The sequence below is a fragment of the Cervus canadensis genome, chromosome 17 (genome assembly GCF_019320065.1).
Source record: "Cervus canadensis isolate Bull #8, Minnesota chromosome 17, ASM1932006v1, whole genome shotgun sequence".
NCBI classification, from domain to species: domain Eukaryota; kingdom Metazoa; phylum Chordata; class Mammalia; order Artiodactyla; family Cervidae; genus Cervus; species Cervus canadensis.
This window is the reverse complement of record NC_057402.1, coordinates 8814618-8836078: the sequence shown is the minus strand read 5'-3', so window position 1 is coordinate 8836078 and position 21461 is coordinate 8814618. Positions and strand designations below refer to the sequence as shown.

Genomic DNA, 21461 nt, shown 5'->3' with positions numbered 1-21461 from the left:
CAGCCTTGACGTACTCCTTTTTTTTTTTTTAGCTTCGATATCCTTAGTTTATTATAAAAGAGGAACATGGAAATTATTTACATGATGAAAGATTTCAGAACTTCAGTGGAATGGGCAGCTTCAAGTGATGCCATTTCAATAGTGACTTATTTCAGTCAACATATTTCCCAAGAATGTCACCATCTCTAAATAAGAAATAATCCTTGTCGTCTAGAACTACTTTGGTGCCTCCATATTCTGGGAGAAGAACTTTATCTCCAACTTTCACACTAACTGGCTGAATCTCTCCACCCTTTCCTTTAGAGCCTGATCCAACAGCTACCACCGTTGCTTGCAATACTTTTCCTTGTGATTTTTCTGGAAGCATAATGCCTCCTTTGGTTACAGTTTCGGCTGCACTTCTTTCAACTAATACTCGGTCAAAGAGGGGAAGAAACTTTCTGAATGCCTGTCCTGCCATGACTCCGGCTCTGACGTACTCCTTTTGCTATTTGGAACCAGTCAGTTGTTCCATGTCCAGTTCTAACTGTTGCTTCCTGACCTGCATAGAGGTTTCCCAAGAGGCAGGTCAGGTGGTCTGGTATTCCCATCTCTTTCAGAATTTTCCACAGTTTATTTTACCCAATATGTACACATATTAACATGTATTAAAATGTACCCTCTTAAACATACTCAAGTAGAAATTTAAGAAATTTCAACAGTTTGAGTACTTTCTCCCATCCCACACTGGTGACTCAATAAGCTCCCATCAGGTGCCCATGAGGCCCCATGAGGTCCTAGAATCATAAGTAAAAGTGAAAAAGTGAAAGTATTAGTCGCTCAGTCATGTCTGACTCTTTGCAACCTCGTGGACTATAGCCCACAAGTCTCCATGAAATTCTCCAGGTGGCTCAGGTGGTAAAGGATCTGCCTGCAATGCAGGAGACACGGGTTTGATCTCTGCATCAGGAAGATCCCCTGAAGAAGGGAATGGCTCTCCACTCCAGTATTCTTGTCTAGAGAATTCCATGGACAGAGGAGTCTGGCGGGCTACAGTCCATGGGCTCTCAAAAATCATAAGGATGGCAGCAATTCATTTACGCATGTGATGTGTATCTATTAGGTGTCTTCCAATTGATTTCCATTTGACAAGGTCTAGATCAAACAGTTATCTAACCACTTCTTGCATTCTCACAGTGATGGGGAACTCATCACCCACTCCGTTTTGAGACCCCTTCATTATTCATGTGTTCAATCATTCATTAAACAAAGCTTGCATTCTGTGTCTACAGAAATGTCACTGCTCCATCTCTGCATACAACCATCTCTGCTATAAACCTGGAGCTCATGGTAAAGAGGAACAACCATCTCTGTTATTCCTTCCACATAGTGAATTGGTACCTTTTTCAATACCCCCCCCTCAAGTGTTTCCTGGATCCATCTGCTTCTTTCTATGTCTAACCATCATCTCTTATTGGTCTCCCCGACTCTGACATTAACCACCACCATCCCCAATTCTTATTTTCCACTCTGTAGCCAATGACATCTTTTAAGAAGGCAAAGACAATGATAGGGAGACTATAAATGTAAAGAAGAGTGTTTAGAACTCTATGACATAAATCAAAGCAGCATCCTCTATGTCCCACCTCCTAGAGTAATGGAAATAAAAACAAGAGTAAACAAGTGGGACCTGATTAAGCTTAAAAGCTTTTGCACAGCAAAGGAAACTGTAAGCAAGGTGAAAAGGCAACCTTCAGAATGGGAGAAAATAATAGCAAGTGAAACAATTGACAAAGAATTAATTTCCAAAATATATAAGCAGCTCATACAACTCAAGACCAGAAAAACAAACAACCCAATCAAAAAGTGGGAAAAAGACCTAAACAGACATTTCTCCAAAGAAGACATACAGATGGCTAACAAACACATGAAAAGATGCTCAACATCTCTCATTATTAGAGAAATGCAAATCAAAACTAAGATGAGATATCACCTCACACCAGTCAGAATGGCCATCATCAAAGAGCCTAAAAACAGTAAATGCTGGAGAGGGTGTGGAGAAAAGGGAAACTTCTTGCACTGTTGGTGAGAAAGTAAATTGATACAGTCACTATGGAAGACGGAATGGAGATCCCTTAAAAAACTAGGAATAAAACCACCAGATGACCCAGCAATCTCACTCCTAGGCATATACTCTGAGGAAACCCAAAATGAAAACGACACATGTCCCCCAATGTTCACTTCAGCACTATTTACAGTAGCTAGAACATGGAAACGACTTAGACATCCATCAACAGATGAATGGATAAAGAAGTTGTGGTACATATACACAGTGGAATATTACTCAGCCATAAAAAGGAACACATTTGAGTCAGTTCTTAAATCTAGGGCCTATTATACAGAGTGAAGTAAGTCAGAAAGAGAAAGATAAATATCATATACTAATGCATATATATGGAATCTAGAAATATGGCACCAAAGAATTTATTTTCAGGGCAGCAATGGAGAAACAGACATAGAGAACTGTCTTGTGGACATGGGGAGAGGGGAGGGGAGGGTGAGATGTGTGGAGAGAGTAACATGGAAACTTACATTACAGTATGTAAAATAGATAGCCAATGGGAATTTGCTAGATGTCTCAGGGAACTCAAACAGGGGCTCTGTATCCACCTAGAGGAGTAGAATGGGAAGGGAGATGGGAGGAAGGTTCAAGAGGGAGAGGACATATGTATACCTATGGCTGATTATGTTGAGAGAGTGTCCCACCACTCTTGGGATAAAGTTCCACTTCTAAAACATGGCTCACAAGACACTTCATTAGCTGGCCCCTGGCTTGCCTCTATCCCTCTCCCCAGTCCCTGGCTCATTCCCTACTCTCAAGCCATGCTGGACACAAGTGTCTGGCAGGTATTCCATTCCCCCTTCGGTGCCTACACTTTCCTCCCTGCCTGGACTCCAATAGGGCCTTGAGCTTGGAGAAAGCTGCCGGCAAGTGTACAAGGGAGCTCACTCATCGAGGGATTTTGTTCATGGATGGAGTCTGACTCAAGAAAGTCTGGGATCCGGGGGTCTGAGCAGGGCTCTGAGCAGGTAGAAACGGGGTCAGAAAGCCTCCCTCCCACCTCTCTCTGTTCCCAGCCAGGTAGCAAATCGGCTCTCATCTCCTGACCCTTCTTGGCCCCCAGAAAGCTGATGCACTGGGGAGAAATCCAGGTGGGCCTCTGGTGAACTCAGAAGCAAGCAATAGATCCAGCTCCTGAGTCTGCCCTGGCCAGAGAGGATGAGGGCCCAGTGCCCAGAGTTTCAGACTGTCTGATCTGCCAGGTGCCTTGATGGGAACTAGTGCTGGTGATGCTGGCTCCCACCTGCGACGAAGCTGCTTATGATTCGGAGGTGCAGACTCCATCTGTGGACTCCAGTAACACATTCCACCACTTCCTAGTTCCTCCATCCCCGGGCCTGCTGCAGAGCCTCACACAGCCCTGACCTCTCGCCAAACCCCAGGAGGATGTAGGGGTCCGAGTTGAGCAAGCAGGTCACAGTTTAGCAATAGCCATGGCTGAAAGTTTAATGGTTTGCTTGTGGGTTTTGGGGTGAGGTTCAAGGGGCCCCATGCAAATGTCTCACCCTCTTCTGAGCTCCTATTTACTTTTTTCTTTGCTGCTGTGGTTAACTATAGGATATCGAATATAGTTCCCTGTGTAGTACAATAGGACCTTGTGGTTTATCCATCGCTGAGCTCTCTTTAAACTTGACCCTCATGACCACTCAGGTCGTCAGGTGCCTGTCTCATTGCTGGTTCAGGATGCAGAAACAGGAAATAACCTGCTCAGGCCACATGGTTCTTCAGGAAGGTGCTCAGAAGCCCGCCTGCTCTCGGTGCGTTTGTGACTTGGCAGGTGGATGCAAATTCTGTCACAGAGGAGGCTCCCGAGGTGCCTTCGTGCATGAAGTGCATCCGAGCCTCAGCTTGGGCTGTTTCTGCCCCAATAAACAGATTTTGTGTCTTCTGGAGATTGTGAGTTCTTGCTCCCTGCAGACTCGCCTCCCCAGAGGCAGGTGGTTGACACCATACAATGAGATATTTACTGAGATAAGATTTCCATGCCTTGCTCATTCCAGTGGCTTTTAGTGAATTCACAGGATTGTGTAACCATCATTGCCCTCTAATTCCAGATTGCCTTCCTCCCCCCACACGCACTAGCAGTCACTTCCTCCCTACCGCCTCTGGAAGCCACTGATTTTCTCTCTGTCTCTAGACTGGTCAGTTCTGGACATTTCATGGAGATGGAATCACACACCATGTGCTTTTTGCGCCTGGCTTCTTTTACCAGGCCTACGCGGAGATAGAATGTTGGATTGCAGGGGAAGAATCGTGCAGCCCAGGCCTCGAGTCCCTGCCATGCCACCTATTTACCAGGTGATCTTGACAAACCACGCAGCTCATTTCCCCCACACTGGCCCTCGGCCTCAGTGTTCTCAGCTGTGAAGTGGACAGATAGTACAATAAGTATACCTAGGTCAAGCAGAGCTACTGACTCCGGGAAGGGGGCTTTGGAAACTATAAAGGGCGGCACCAACATGGCAGAGATCCCTCTGGACCTGGAGTCAGGGCCCTTATCCACGCACCAGCCCTGTGACTTCTTGGCTGTGAGGATTTGTACAAAATCGATTAACTTCTCTGAGCTTCTGGAGGGTTTTGCCTATAAAAGGAGGATTCGGGTATTGTGAAGATTAAGTGAGGTAAAGGTGCTCTAGTGAGTTGAATAGTGTCTCCTTCCTTCCCCAAATTCACATCTGCTTGGAGATTTAGAATATTACCTTACTGGGGGGTAAGGTCTTTGTGGAAGACCCTTCCCTGGTGGCTCAGATGGTAAAGAATCTGCCTGCAATGCGGGAGACCCAGGTTTGATCACTGGTCAGAAAGACCCCCTGGAGAAGGAAATGGCAACCCACTGCAGTGTTCTTGCCTGGAAAATTCCATGGACAGAGGAGCCTGGTGGGCTGCAGTCCATGGGGTTGAAAAGAGTTGGATATGACTGAGCGACTAACACTTTACACTTTCACTGTCATACTGGGTGAGGATGGGCCCTAAATCCAATGGCTGGAGTTCTGATGAGGAGAGAAGAGGGTCCACAGAGATGCAGAGATGGGAGGGGATGGAAGCAGAGATCGGAGTGATGGGACGCCAGGATTACCACCAGAAGCCGGGCAGAGGAAGAGAATAAACTCCCCCCTCCAACCCTCCAGGAGGAACCAAGCCTGCCGACACCTTGACTGTAGGCTTCTGGCCTCCTGCATCACGAGAAAACAAATTCCTGCTCCTTTAAGCCTCCCCGCACGTGGTACTTCACTCCAGCCGCTGTAGGAGACCAGTGCAGGTGTTTTCACAGCTCTGAGCAAGTGCTCACCATAGAGATGCCGGTCCCAGTCCACACGCAGCCCTTCCCCCAGCAACGGAGGCAAGAAGCAGATACTCTCCAGGTTTCCTGCGGGCCAGTGGTGCTAGCTGGTTAGAAGTTTCCTAAGAACGAATGGCAGACGAATGGATAAGAAAGCTGTGGTACATATACACAATGAAATATTACTCAGCCATTAAAAAGAATACATTTGAATCAGTTCTAATGAGATGGGTGAAGCTGGAGCCTATTATACAGAGTGAAGTAAGCCAGAAAGATAAACACCAATGCAGTATACTAACGCATATATATGGAATTTAGAAAGATGGTAATGATAACCCTATAGACAAGACAGAAAAAGAGACACAGATGTATAGAACAGACTTTTAGACTCTATGGGAGAAGGCAAGGGTGGGATGATCTGAGAGAATAGCATCGAAACATGTATATTATCAAGGGTGAAACAGATCGCCAGTCCTGCATCCAGGTTGGATGCATGAGACACGTGCTCAGGGCTGATGCACTGGGATGACCCAGAGGGATGGGATGGGGAGGGAGGTGGGAGGGGGGTTCAAGATGGGGAACACATGTAAATCCATGGCTGATTCATGTCAATGTATGGCAAAAACCACTACAATATTGTAAAGTAATTAGCCTCCAACTAATAAGAAAAAAAAAAAAAAAGAACGAATGGGATGCAACGTCTTACAGAATCTCAGAGATGTCTTTATGGGGAAGATACTGAGCCCTCCCTCAAGGTACTGTAGCATGTTGGCGGCTGGCCCAGACCCCAGAGCATGTGCGCCATAGGCCTCAACACCCCGTCTCTGCTGACCCCGCATCGGGACTGCCCCGTTTCTCTCCTCCTTCCTCAAAAGGCAGGCAATTCCAGGAGCCTCAGCCCAGGTTAAGAAGCGGCCACAGGGCCCGGCTCCCGGCTTCCCGGCAGCTCTGTGGCAAGCCTAACTTGGTGGGAGGTTGTTTATCAACAAGCCTGAAAGATGGCCCAAGACGAGCTCTGAGGCTCCTCTGGACACCTCCCTGCATGCTGAGTCACTGAACGGCCCACTCAGTGGGCAGCCCGGCAGCCCTGCCGGTTCCTCCCCCGGTCCTGGCGGAGACCGTGGACCTTACATAGCCTTCCTGTTCTCGCGCTACCTCTGGCCCGTGCGACGGGCAAGTGATAAATCCAGAGCAGTTCCCACCAGCTCCTGGTCAAGGGCCACTGTGTCACCAACATCTCCTGTGATCCCCAAACTTGGAGAAGAGGCCCACTTCACAGATTAAGAGACTGAGGCTCCGAGGCAGGGGAGGGGATAGGCAAACTGGGAGCTTTGGATTACACATCCCTCTGCTGTATATAAAATAGATAAACAACAAGGACCTACTGTATAGCATAGGGAACTATATTCAATATCTTATAATAACCTATAATGGAAAAGAATCTAAAAAATAATTATATATACCTGAATCATATATATATATGATATATATGATAAAACTGAATCACTTTGCTGTACACTTACAACTAACACAATACTGTAAATTAGTTACACTTTAATTTTTAAAAATGGTTTTAAAAAATCCAGAAAAAATAAAGAGACTGAGGCCCCAGAAGGTGGTATGGGAAATGACGCAAGTTCACCCAGCTCAACAGGGATGGAGCTGGGATTTAAACCCCTTCGAGGTGACTCGTTGGCCAGATATGCCCACCCAGACTTCCCCACCAGAACTCAAGGCCTGGGGTCTTGCTTTGGAATCAGATTCTTTCACAAAGTACTAGTCCCCTTGCTGCTAAGCTGCTAAGTCACTTCAGTCGTGTCCGACTCTGCGACCCCACAAACGGCAGCCCACCAGGCTCCCCCATCCCTGGGAATTCTCCAGGCAAGAATATTGGAGTGGGTTGCCATTTCCTTCTCCTTAGAGGAAGATAAAGCAATGAGACCCTTGACATCTTGACTACTGAATGGCCTTCAGGGTAGTCAAACACCTCCCCCTTCAGTTCCATCATGGAAAAAGAGAAGCTCTCCTTTGATGCCCGACCCCCTCCCCATTAGTTGCCCAAATTCTTCCTTTTCTGCTCAGTCCTGACCCCCATTTTCTTCTATAGCTGCAGGGCTCCCCTTCCAACACTTAAGCTATTTTGATGCTATTACTTACGTACTCATTGGAAAAGACCCTGATGCTGGGAAAGATTGAGGGCAGAAGGAGAAGGGGGTGATGGAGGATGAGATGGTTGAATGGCATCACCAACTCAATGGGCATGAGTATGAGCAAACTCAAGGAGATAGTGAAGGACAGAGAAGCCTGGTGTGCTGAGTCCATGGGGTCGCAAAGAGTCAGACACAACTGAGCCACTAACACTTTCACTTTCAACTTAAGGCCAAAACCAGCCTTTTGACTCTCTTTTTAAGAACCATATTCCTCCCTTCATCTTCCCCATCTCCATAAATGGTATAACCCAGTTACCCCTAGAAAAATCTTTGATGTTTTCCTCTTCCCCATCCACCACCAGGTTCTCCTGGTTCTACCTCCAAACAACATCTCAAATCCATCCTCACCTCTGGTTCCTCTTCCAGCCTTAAACCCTCCCAGCCATACAGGAGCTAGGGTGACCTTCCCAAATGTTTAAAACCCTTTGGTGGCTTCTTGTTTCTGGGGGATGTGCCGTCCAGACACTCCTTAAGGAATGAAGGAGCTGCTACTCCAGATGCTGAGATGCTGCTCAATTAAAGCCCTTCTTCACCCAAGATCATGCCATCTTCCAGGGAATCCTTCATCCAATGGCTGAGAGAAGGAGGGAAGCCCAGCCCTCTTGCCCCAACTCAGAGAGCTCTGAAGGGTCATCCCATCCAGAAATTTTCACCGGTCTGCAGAGGCTTCTCTTAAGACTCCCCGTAGCTCACTTCTCCCTTTGTCCAATCCTTTTTCCTTCCTTTCACTCTCGCAAGTCCTGATCCCTTGGACCCCCTGCATCCTGCAATGCCATGGTCCTAGGGAACTCCGAACTCTATCAGCTGTTGTGCCAGGCTCTGTCTTGGCTGGCCCTGCCACTGTTCACCTCCTCTCCAGCGGTTCAACTTTGCTTCTTCAGTTCCTCACGCACATCAGGCTGTTGCAGCCTCAGGACCTTTGCTTATGCTGTTCTTTCTGCCCACGCTGAGCTCCTCCGACTCTCCAATTGGTTTCTCCTCTTTCTCCCAGTTTTCCCCCTGCCTCCCTGACCTCTCTCAGTGTGAACCCTCACACCCTCTCTGTTTAGTGGAACGCTACATCCTGAGCTGTTTCTTTCCAGAGCTCACCACAGTTACAATCACAGGTGGTTTTCTCGGTCTGCTGGTCTCTCAAGGGTGACCCTGAGTCTTGCAGAAAAGGTGAAAGTTATCTTTAGCATTCAGTTCGCCTGTACCCAGAGTTTTGCAGCACAGAGAAGCATCCCCAGTTATGGGGACCAAATGATCTATGTTAACGATAAACACAGCATCAACTCTGTCTTCATTAAAAACATCACATGAGTACTCCTGGTTTTTAAGGAATGAACGTGCATGTGTGCTCAGGCATGTCCGACTCTTTGCAACCCCAAGGACTGTAGCCCACCAGGCTACTCCGTCCATGGAATTTTCCAGGCAAGAATACTGGAGTGGGTTGCCATTTCCTACTTCAGGGCGTTTAAGGAAAAGTAATGTATTGGCTTGGCCAAAATGTTCATTCGGGACATCTTATGGAAAAAAAAACCAAATTTTGGCCAACCCAATACTTCATGCCCCCATTTTTTGCAGTGTATGTGGACCAGTTACGCATATAGGCTGACTGGTCCATTCCCAAAGATTACACAGAGCAAAGTTATAAAACTGGGAAACACTACATCAACATACATGCATTCATCTTGTCCTGTGAACATCTATATAATGTGATATTGACAGTTTTCACGCACATGTGCGATCTTTAGGATAGCTCTCAAAGTAGTCAGGGCACCTTCTCAGATGAAGAAACTGAGGGTCAGAGCGTGCCCAGGACAGTCTGGGTCCCCCAGTTCTCTTCTGGGAGTCATGCAAGTGGACAGCCTCCCCCTCCGTACCCACTCTCTCAGATCTAAACCTGCTTTCTTGTATTATTTATTTGGTTTTGGTTGTGCTGGATCTTAGCGGTCGTGGGTGGCCTTTCTCTAGTTGCAGTGAGCAGGGACCACTCTCCAGGTGCGGTGCACAGGCCTCTCATCGCAGTGGCCTCTCCCGTTGTGGAGCCTGGGCCCTAGGCGCACGGGCTTCAGTAGCTGCAGCACGTGGTCTTGGTAGGTGCAGTTCCTAGGCTCCAGAGCACAGACTCAGTAGTTGTGGCTCACGGGCCCAGCTGCCCTGAGGCGTGTGGGATCCTCCCTGAGCGGGGATCGAACCTGCATCGGCAAGCAGACTCCCATCTACCCTAATACCAGGGAAGTCCCTCTAAAACTGTTTAATTTCCTTCTCTGCTCAAACAAAGAGCCTTTAGGGGCCACCTGCACTGGGCCTGCCCCAGCGTAGAGACCTACGAGATCTCACAGAAAGAATAAGTAAATAGGGTGGGACAGAGGTTGGGGTTAGAACTGGGTTTTCTGACTCCAAGTTCCAAGTGAGTCTTCCACAAATAGATCTGTGTGCCTGGGCGTTTATGATAGGCATGTGGGTCCTTTCATCGACAGTGTTTTTCTCAGCCTGCCTGCCATCCAAACTCCTATTCATCTCTCAAAACCCAGCTCAAATATCCCTCCACCATGAATTTTCCCAGCTCTGCCTTGAGCAGAATTAAATCCTTTCAGTCTTGACACTCAGACGCAACTTTGGCACTTCATTGCCACTTTGCATTCCACAAAGTATAGCCCCCAGCTGTCTGGCTGTCTTTGTCCTCAGCCAGATCAAGAGCTGTTCACAGGACCAGTGAGGACTCTGTCCCTCCAGTGCCCACAAAGGGCCTGGCACCCACAGGGGGCTTGGGACATATATGTTGATATAGAGGCAAGCTGTTGATATTCTTGTGTATATAAATATTGTGTCATCCAAGAAGTTTATTTGGGTTTTTCCGTGAGATGTTGCAGAAAACTCTAATGAATTTTCTGGCCAACATAATAAATAGGTTTATGAAGTCATTCAGCAGATATTTATGAAGCACGTGAGCCCTGTTGTAGGAGTTGTGAACATGACTTTAATCAAAAGCAATAAGCCCTTTGCTGGGCGCAGCTCATGTTCTGGTGAAAGAGGAAGTAAAAAATAAACAGATGGATTTATCCAGGTGATGGTAACCACTGTAACAAACAGTGAAGCTAGGCAAGCGGAGGAGGGATATTTCAGGGAAGGGCTCTCTGATAAGGGTGGGTGTCTGAGGACCACAAGGACCTGAGGGAATGAGTGTGCAGGTCCCAATGAGAAGGGTGCTCCAACCAGAGAGACTGGCCCGTGCAAAGGTCCTGAGGTAGGAGAAAGTGAAAGAAAGAATAGCTGCTCAGTCGTGTCTGACTCTTTGCAACCCCATGGACACCAGGCTCCTCTGTCCATGGGATTTTCTAGGCAAGAGTACTGGAGTGGGGTGCCATTGCCTTCTCCAGGGAATCTTTCTGACCCAGGGATCGAACCCAGGTCTCCCACGTTGTTAGACAGATGCTTTACCGTCTGAGCCACCAGGGAAGTCTGATGAAGTGGCTTATTCAAAACAGAGTGAAGAGAGAATTTTCCTGGCTTCCGATGCAGGGGCTGTGGGTTCCACCCCTGGTTGGAGAGCTAAGATCTCATATGTCTCCTGGCCAAAAAACCAAAACAAGAGAGAAGCAATATTGTGTCAAGTTCATATAAAGACTTTAAGAAATAATCCTCTTAAAAAACAGAACGAGGATGCCAGGGAGCAGGCAGAGACAGTGAGAGGGACGCTCAGAAATGCAGCAGGAGGCGGGCCACTGTGGCCTTGAGGACCTCTGTCAAATCTTAGTGTCCTCCTGGGCCTGAGACAGGACACGCCACGGTCCGAATTCGGCTTTCCAACTCACAGGAGCATAGCCGGCCCCCTCCAGCCAGGCCCTTCCGAGTGCCGCCCTGGGAGGCTTCCTGAATGCCAGCACGTGCCAGGCCTGGGCTGTGTCAGTTCCCTTGATCCTCCCAGCTTACCTAAGAGGAGGGTCTGGTGAGCCCACTGCCCAGTTAAGAAAACCTGATCTCCTCGAGCAAGGCCCACGTGGGGATGGAGAGTTTTCCGTGAATTTTCTTAAACTTTCCTGGTCCACGGCACCCCTGTCCCAGAAGAGTTTTCTCTACAGAGTGACCAGTGTCCAGAGCCCTTGGCTTCTAAATGGCCATGAACTCAGGCCAGTGCAGCACCTGTGGCTGCCTGAATGCCCAGGACACACTCAGGTGGGCAGCTGTCTCCCCCGTAGATTTCCGGGTCTTTGTGCTTCGGTAAACCTACATGGAGGATTTTATTTTTATCCCCCTGACATCATGACCCCTTACTCTGACCCCACCCCTCCTGCCCTCCCACCTCCGGTGCTACAGTTGGGCTATCTCTTACCATGATGCTTGTCACTCTTGGCTGCAAGTGTCTCTTGCACGCCTGCCTTGTCCGTGTGAGCGTGAACAACCCAGGGTGGATACTGAGCCATCCTCTCTGCCCCTGGTTCCCAGCTTGCCCCTGGCCCCCAGCTTGCCCCTGGCCCCAGGGAGCTGCTCCCCACGTGTTTGCAGAACAGAAGGGAGAGCGACCAGACCTGTGCTCCCAGAGGGGCAGAGGTTACAGTGGGCTTTGAATGACGCATGGACTTGAAGCAGAGACAGAGGACTGGGATATGATTTCCAGCGAATGCTCACAGGTAGGCGAGTCCAGATGTATTAGGTCCATGGGACACCCCTGTCAGCTGGAACAAGACCCAGGTTGAGGCTGGCTCCAGGCGATACAGCAGGACCAACAAGGAGCCTGTGAATTCCAGACAGTTAGGCCGGTGAAGGGACAAAATCTAAGTGCTTCTGGAATATTCATCTCGCCCAAGGATAGACTGAAAGGAGAAAAATCAGAAAGCAAGGAGATTGGTTTGGGGTTCTTTGCTGCAGACTTATTCGTTGCAGGAGTGTTTAAAACTCAAATGGGAAGGAACGCTCGGGCAGGGGTGAAACACACTAGCTGGACAGAAATGAGATTGCTGCCTTTCATCCCAGCTTCATCTCAGAAGTTGCCCCGAGGCGCTTTTCCTTTCTTTATCTGCAGTGGAGACGGTCAGAGAGATGCTGGATGCTGTAAGGACTGAGTGGGGACCCCCACCCCAAATGCTTAGCATATAGTTATTATTTGTTGAGACCCAGATGCTTAGTCATTCGTAGAGATGTGCTGGATGAGATATACCAGTCTTTGACCTTGAAGAAACTGCTGGATGTGACTAGAAAGGAGAAAAGACCTGTGATTCCAAGGTTTAGTTGCTGGAGAGGTGGAAAGTCGCACTGAACGTCACGGTGGGGACATGACCTGTGTGTCCCCAACCTCAAACTCCAGCTCATCCTCTCCTTGAATCTGCTTCGAGCGTCTTCTGAGCCCACCGTACCCGCCTGGAGTCCCTCTGTGTTAGCATTAAGAACAATCCCAGGGAAGGTCATCTGACCACCCAGCTGGTCAGGCTATCCTCTGTTTGTGGACTGCAACCCTGGGTCTTCCACAGGCCACCTCTTTGTGCCTTAAGATGGTATCTGTTGTAATCACTTTTTAAAAAAATATTTATTTATTGTTTGCAGCAGGTCTCAGCTGCAGCACGTGGGTTTACTCTGTAGCTCTGTAGCATGTAGGATCCTGGTTTCCCTGCCAGGGATCAAACCTGCGTACCCTACATTGGAAGGCGGATTCTTAACCACAGGTGGTCACTGGACCACCAGGGAAGTCCCTTGTTGTAATCAATCACTTTAAATTGGTTACAACAATCATTTTAAACCTGTTAAAATAATTTTAGGGGACTCCCAGGTGGCGTAGTGGTAAAGAACCCACCTCAGGAGACGCTAGAGATGTGAATTCCGTCCCCGGGTCAGGAAGATCCCCTGGAGAAGGTCATGGAAACCCACCCCAGTATTCTTGCCTGGAGAATCCCACGGACAGAGGAGCCTGGCGGGCTACAGTCCATGGGGTCACAAAGAGTCAGACATGACTGAGCACATTAAAAGGCAGTTTTATTAATTAATGTGTATTAAGTTCATGTACAGTCTGAACAAAGCCTTTCACAATCCACTGCATGATTCTCGATCTGAGTACAGATTACAGGAATTCTGAAGCATTCTTATTCTTCTGATATAATCATCAGAGGATTGTGATTTCTATGGTTTATGAAAGGGGGGCTAATTATTTTTAGTAAACATGGATGTACATTAATTTTATGACCTTTCAGGGATGGGTTACCTGTTACTCACAGATATCCTTGTCTTGGATATCTGTGAAGATGTCTCCATGTCAGCCATGTCCACTAATATTTATGACTTCTCTCTGTTGCTTTTATGAATACCTACACCTATACCCCCAAGGTCCCAGTACCCAGGGGACTTTCACCCGGAGCATCTCACACCAGGGCCCTGCCACATCACTGTCAGGCTCCTGCCATCTTCTCCATGTTCCAGCAATCCGTGGTCCCTTCCTACACGTGGGGTTCCCGCATCCTGTCCTCAGAATTCGGGCTCCTGCACCCCACAGCCCCAGAGGCAGAGGGAAATCCTCTCTTCCCTGGAAATCCACTTCCCTTTTTGCATCGCGAGCAAGTGACAGTGGGAGCATCCATTTTTTTTTTTAAAAACATACACACTGAGGAAACCAGATCTGAAAGAGACACATGCACCCCAATGTTCATCGCAGCACTGTTTATAATAGCCAGGACATGGAAGCAACCTAGATGCCCATCAGCAGATGAATGGATAAGGAAGCTGTGGTACATATACACCATGGAATTTTACTCAGCCGTCAAAAAGAATTCATTTGAACCAGTCCTAATGAGATGGATGAAACTGGAGCCCCTTATACAGAGTGAAGTAAGCCAGAAAGATAAAGAACATTACAGCATACTAACACATATATATGGAATTTAGAAAGATGGTAACGATAACCCTATATGCAAAACAGAAAAAGAGACACAGAAATACAGAACAGACTTTTGAACTCTGTGGGAGAAGGTGAGGGTGGGATGTTTCAAAAGAACAGCACGTATACTATCTATGGTGAAACAGATCACCAGCCCAGGTGGGATGCACGAGACAAGTGCTCCAGCCTGGTGCACTGGGAAGACCCAGAGGAATCGGGTGGAGAGGGAGATGGGAGGGGGGATTGGGATGGGGAATAAGTGTAAATCTATGGCTGATTCATATCAATGAGAAAAAACAAAAAAAGAAGAAAAAAAAAGAAAGAAAAAAAAAAACTTCTCATCACACATGTGGGGTGGGGCCCCCAAGGCCTTGGGGCCACGGGGCCACTTACTCAGGCCTCTCTAGTGCCTGAGAGACACCGACAGTCCCGGCCACGTGGCCCTGCCATACACAAGCCACTTCCCACGGTCCGTTCTCGGCGTGAGATGAAGCCACGTCCAGGCCTGCGAGCCCCACCTCCGGGCAGGACTGGTGTCATGATCTCCTGTGGGTACCACTGTGCTGGAGCAGGTGGACATCTCCTGAGACCACATGCTTCTCAGAAACAGTCCTGTCTAAACACATAGCAAAGGGAGGAAAAACTAACCGCCCTCTGTGACTGGCAGGTCCAGCAGGTGAGACCCCGATTTACGTTACTAATCAGGAAGCACTGGGATTTGGGGGACTTCCTCTGGTCAAAATCTACCCCAAAATGATGGCAGGCATCCTCAGGACTTTACAGTCTCAAATCTTTCCTGACATGAAAGGTCTTTCCCCAGAGATAGATTCCAGCTTCCTCCCGAAAATACACATCTGCTTCATGGAGTGTCCCTTTAAAAAACAATTGCAAAACCTGCTTCCACAATTTTAAGAAGTCCAGCAATGTGAGAAAACCACTGGCAAATTCACAAGTGCAGTTTGTCCCCACTGAAATGTCATTATCAGAAAAGGGAGACATGGTGAAAAGGCCAGATTCTGAAGACAAAGAGGATGTTTTCTGCTCCAGACACTCCAGGTTCACGGTGACATCAAGAAACACAAGCAGAGCATCCAAGAGGCAGGACTAGGGTTTGGGGAGCACTGGGGCCTGAGATTTGGGGGTCACTTCCCAGAAGCGGGAATCAAGCCCTGGTGTGGAGGCATTCTCCTGCCGTCAGGGAGGGAATTTAAGAGCATCTTCATTTTTAGGAGCTAAGATGAAAAGTATTTGGCATTTGGCCCAAGGCTCTTGAGGTCTGACTCTCAAAGAAAGCCCGAAATTTCTCTCTGAACATGAGGTCCTGAATGGTTAAACTTGGCATCTGCAGACGTATATCAAAAATGGACTTCAGAACTGCGGGGGGCGGGGGGCGGAGATTAGGGGAAAGTGCATCTGATATTACTCAGCTCTGCATACCACATGAGTCAAGCTTTCTGTGGCTCACTGTTTGCTTAATGGGGTCTACAGTGATGGATTCTTGGAAACACACCCTTCATGATCAGAATTCAAAAGGAGGCATTCAAGTCAGCTCCCAAGAAATTTGCTGCAGAACCCCAGGCATTCAGGTCCCCAGTGTGAACAGGCCAAGTCCTCACTCAGTGTCCATCAGTGCCCAGCGAGGCTTGTGGGGCTCAGCGATGCCAAAATGTGTTTCCAGGGCGGGTTGACCGTTATACCATTCTTGGGCAGGATCGCAAGCCATTCCAGATGTTACCAAAGTAGAGATGGAGATGGTAGCTGAGTAATCGCTTGCCAGCCCCTAAGGGCAAAGCAGTTTTCATTTCAAAATCCCAGTTTGCTTCCTCCATTTGATAGACTCATTTTTTCAGCAGTCCAGCCGATGACATCATCATCAGAGCGGGGTTTATGTAATTTAAGGCCACCAGGCTTCCACGGTGCTTCCCAGAGCAGAAAACATCTCCAAAGACAGCTCGCACCATCAGAAAGCCCAGCTGAAGTTGTGATCCCTTTCATTTTGCCTGAGTAAGTAAATGAGCATCTTTTTTTCTCTCTTACAAAAGTAAAATAGAAGGTCCATATCTCAGAAAAAAGTTTCCTTTTACAACTTATACTGGCTGAGTTTTCAACTTTCTGTGGATGTATTTTTTTAAACATAATTTTAAATCCATTTAAGAGACCTGTATTCCGTGCCTCCTTTGGGTTTTAGCTGCTTTTCCAGAAGAGAGGAGGAAGGATGTTTGAAATAGGAGATTATTTCCAGCGGCTCTTTACCTCAAACTCACGTGAAGCATGTAGAGGCCGAATACAGCCATCAGAGCTCCGTGTGGACTCTGACCAGTTACAGTCTACGGATTCTGATTTATAAAAATCAGATCAGTCTCCGAGGATCACTTACAAAGTTTCATAACACTCATAGCTGGTTGGGTTATTTGTGGATTGAAAACAGCATCTTATATTGAACAAGGTATTTTATTTCAGGTAAACGTGGGAGGGAAGGGAGATAGTTTCACATGTGCAAATTTATAAGAAATGTGGTGTGTTGGTTACTCTTAAAATGGAGATAGGCAAAAACAAACATGTAAGGATTTTACAATGTTATAAAATATTAGACAAAATAAGCCTACTTCTCTACTAAGAGAAATTGTGTTATCTGGCCATTTGTGGTGAAACATGATCAAGGTTTTATGATTTTTAGAGTTAGATGAGGCCTTCTTGAGAAATTTTAAAAAGAAAAATATAATGACTATTAGACTCTTTACTATTCATAAAAATATTTAAACTTTTATTTTTTATGAAAATTGTCCTTTGAAAATGAGTCTATTGTTATATAGATATTCAAAGATGAGGATTAACTTATGTAGAAAAAATTGAACAATTTTTTGAAGTTTTGATTCCAGTACATTTTCCCTCAACTTAAACATTTGAGAAAATCAAAAGTAATGGAAGGGAAAAATGCATGAAACTGAGGAATTGTTTTGCTAAGTGATATGCTATGATGTTATTTTTAAAAACTATTTCTTGCTGAATTAATAGACAAAAATTAAAGATAAATTCTAAATAAAAAAAACAATACCTTATAATGTCACTGGGTTGACATCCTTTAATATCTGTGTCTGTATTTCAAATGCATTTATTGTCACCTCACTGTTGAAACTGGAATTAATTTGAAGAAGGCTATTTTATTGAAGAAGCAGCACATGCCAATATTTTCATGTGGGGAACTCAGAAAGTACCACGTGGAAATTACAGAATAAGTCATCTCTAATAGATTTGCCCAGTATCACTTATGAGTTTTTCAAATAGGATCAAATATGACTAATAATATCAATAGCTGCTGGATTCTGACCACTTTCTATGTGCCAGGCAAATATCAGAGCTAAAACTCAGAGCAAACAAAAGATTTCTGCTTTCTGGCCATCTTTGCATAAACATGGGCAGCAGCTGGTAAAGACCTCCTGAAAATAAGCTCGGCTTGAGCAGACTCACTGTGGCTGCACCGGACACAGACACAGCCAGGCCCCCTGGGATGGAGGGGGGTGTCTGCTGAACCAGTCAGCTTTGGTCTCTGCAGGTGGCATAGGTAACAGCCCCTGGTTTTCTGGGCAGGATGAAGCCTTGCCCCCTGTATTAGTATCCAACTGGGGTTGTAACAAATTAGCACAAACCCAGGGATGCCAGTGGTAAAGAACACACCAGCCAATGGCAGGAGACATAAGAGGCACAGGTTCGATCCCTGGGTCAGGAAGACTCCCTGGAGAAGGGCGTGGCAACCCACTCCAGCATTCTTGCCTGGAGAATCCCATGGACAGAGGAGCCTGGTGGGCTACAGTCCAGGGGATCGCAAAGAGTTGGACATGACTGAGCGACTGAGCACGCACGCACAGTGGCTTGAAACAGCACAAAATTCTCTTACCGTTCTGGAGGTCAGAACTTTAAAATCAGCTGCTATGGGCTCAAGTCAAGGTGTTGGCAAGGTTGGGCTCCCTCTGGAGGCTTTTTTGAGCTTCTAGAGGCCGCCTGTGTTCCTTAGCTCGTGGCCCCTTCTCCATCTTCATAGCATCTTCTAATCTTTTTCTGACTCTGACTTCCTCCCCTGCCTCCCTGTTTCACTTATAAATGGAACCACTTTCACCTGTGATGACATCAAGCCCACCTCCATAATCCAGCATCTTCTCCCCATCTCAAGGTTCTTAACTCAATCCCATCTGCAAAGTCTCTTCTGCCACGTGAGGGGACATATCTGCAGGTCCCAGGGACCAGGACATGGACCTCTTTGGGGACTGTTGTTCTGCCAACCCCATGTCCCTGGGGTTTGGCCCCAGCTTTGGTCTGGCGGTGCCCGGGCAGCCCCTGCTTCTTGCTACCCTGAGGAGCACAAAGGAGCCGGGCCACATCCACAGCCCCCCAAGGCCACCCTCTCCTGCCCTGTCCCACACTTCAGAGGGGACTTGACCTCCCATCTCCCATGTTCCAGGTGACCTGAAGGAGGAGGAAGGGGAGAGAAGCTAAGCAGAGCGATCGGGGGGCTCTCTCGGTGCCCACAAGAAACCCCTTCCCTCCTTGCAGCTCCTTCTTAAACCCCTCGGGGGTGAAGACTCCGAGGCTGGAGATGAATGAGAACCCTGCCGCCAAGAAGCCAGGCCTCCTGGAGCTCAGCTTTCCGAAGTTAGTGGTTTAGTTTCCTAGTGCGCTGAGTTCCAGGTAGCCCCTGAACTGGCCCACAGCTCAGGAAAAGCAGAACAGGGCTCTCTCGGTACTTTCTAACCTAGTGTTCCACCAGCAGAGTAGCCGACGTGAAGGAGAGGCTTCTTACACTGGAGGGACCAGGATACTTGTCAGCATCACTAGTGTACTATTATTGCTACCGTCGTCCCGCCGTTATTGTTGTTGTGCGGTTTAGCACTCTTCGAGCCTCATATTGGATGCTTTGCAACGTGCAAGGGGATTCTACAGGCGGGATCTCATCAGTCCTCACCATGACGCTTTGTAACAACCGCTGTTACTCCCATTCTACAGATGGACAAACTGAGGCTCAGAGAAGTTACCTGGCTTGCCCCAAATCACAGTTTGGGGGCCCCAGGACCTAAACCCAGGCTCCCGGACCCCAGGTCTGTTCTCTTTATGGTCACAGCACACTGGGTGAAAGAGGCCTGGGCTCTGAGCTGAGCCTGGAGGAAGAGCCGTGCGTAAACAGACTGGCTCCCGTCGCTGGGTGAACGTGGGCAAGTCACTTCCCTTCACCTCTGTTTGCCTGTCTGTACAATGGGCACAAAGACAGCCGTCCTCCTCCCAGGCAAGCTGCCAAGATTGGGCTCCCTAAAGCCCAGCACACCCGCAGATCACAGGTGTGGCTGCCAGTGAAGGATCAGGTCTGGCTCACTCTGCACCCCAGTGTCGGGGGAGACTGGGGGCGAGGCGCTGTGCGGGCTTTCCCTGGCGCATAGAGCTTCCTCGGCGTGAACAGAGAGGCACACAGGAACGGCAGGACGCCCAGTGGCGGTTTGAGGAAGCAGCTCCCACCCGTGTGTGTGGTACAAGGGGGCTGCTGGAGGCGGGGGCTGTGCTCACCGCGCTCCTGAGAAGTCGGGTTTCCTGGGTGTGTTGCTTTCCTGTGGCTACGATGGCAAATCGCTGTTAAACACTTCCAATAATTATACTGACAGAGTTATAAAGTAGTTCAATGAAAAGCTATTTTCAAAAAATACGCATATGTAATTACATTGGGTTGGTCAGAAAGTTCTTTCAGGTTACAGAAAAACTCCAGCTTTTTGGCCAATGCAATATATATGTGCATGCATGTGGGCTAAGTCGCTTCAGTCGTATATGTATATGTATATATACATTCACCAGTGAATTAGTTATATTTTATTAATATAGTTATAAAGTGCTTGCATGCGTGCTCAGTAGCTTCAGTCAAGTCTGACTCCGTGTGACCCTATGGACTGTGGCCGGCCAGGCTCCTCCGTCCATGGGATTCTCCAGACAAGAATACTGGAGTGGGTAGCCATGCCCTCCTCCAGGGGATCTTCCCAACCCGGGACTGAGCCCACATCTCCTGCATTGCAAGTGGATTCTTTACCGCCTGAGGCACCAGGGAAGCCAGTTATAAAATAGTTCTAATTAAAAACTATTTTCAGGGACTTTCCTGGTGATCCAGTGGCTAAGACGTCACACTCTCAATGCAGGCATCCCAGGTTCAATCTCTGGCCAGGGAACTAGATCCCAGATGCCACAACTGAGGCCTGGCACAGCCAAATTAAAAAAGAAAAAAAAAGCTATTTTCAAAAAATTTATGTATTTATTTATGTATGAATGCATATGTATATACACATACACACCAACGAATTGGTTATAAATATTACATGGATGGAGTTATAAAGTAGTTCTAGTAAATGTTTCTCCCCCAAAAATCTAAATGTGTACATAAATGTAATAGCAAAATGAAACATTTTCTTTATGTTAAACATTACAAAATATTTTAAGCAAGATAATTACTTTGGGTACCTCCCCATGTGCTATAATCAGTTTCTTAGGCTTTTACCTGACTCTCATATGTCACTGGCATTTTCAAAAGAATGTGTTTTTCTTTCAATATGGTCTTATTGTTTTGAATGGTTCCATATAATGGCCTGAATTTTTTCTTCAAATTTTATGGTTAATAAATTTAAATTAAGCACCTTCAATTGACTCTTCTCTTGGACCAGAATATATTTAATGAAGATGTTCTCTGCAGGTGTTGAGGTATCTGACAAACTCTGAGCAAATTCTGCTAAGCAGAGGCTATTCTCAAGTCTGATACTTTGCATATGGAATTATGTAAATATTTCAACCCAGATATTTTCACAGGTGCTGTCTTTTTGCCTTAATTTGAGCTCCTTCAACAAATATTTTTAGCATATTAGACTCTTCAAATAAGTTGCAGCTACTTAAAAGTTTTGAATGCTTTGTGAAATTCAGATGGTGCAGATTATGGGCTTTCACAACTTCACCTCATTTTGTACAGAATATGAACTTCTCCAATTGAAAAGATTCTTCCCACAA

General features: G+C 47.1%; 2 protein-coding genes across 2 annotated transcripts in view; one reads left to right on the top strand and one right to left on the bottom strand.

The window, feature by feature from the left end:
- The window catches only part of BDKRB1 (bradykinin receptor B1), a 35858-nt gene that overhangs the window by 8208 nt on the left and 6189 nt on the right, over window positions 1–21461 (top strand). Inside the window, exon 2 of the mRNA XM_043490075.1 lies at window positions 16289–16442. Coding sequence (XP_043346010.1) covers window positions 16289–16442 — 154 coding nt within the window. The remainder of the gene's footprint in view (window positions 1–16288; window positions 16443–21461) is intronic.
- LOC122455159 (10 kDa heat shock protein, mitochondrial) lies at window positions 29–469 on the bottom strand. Its single transcript, XM_043490078.1, has one exon. It carries the CDS (start codon window positions 458–460, stop codon window positions 152–154), a length of 309 nt encoding a protein of 102 aa, XP_043346013.1. The 5' UTR covers window positions 461–469; the 3' UTR covers window positions 29–151.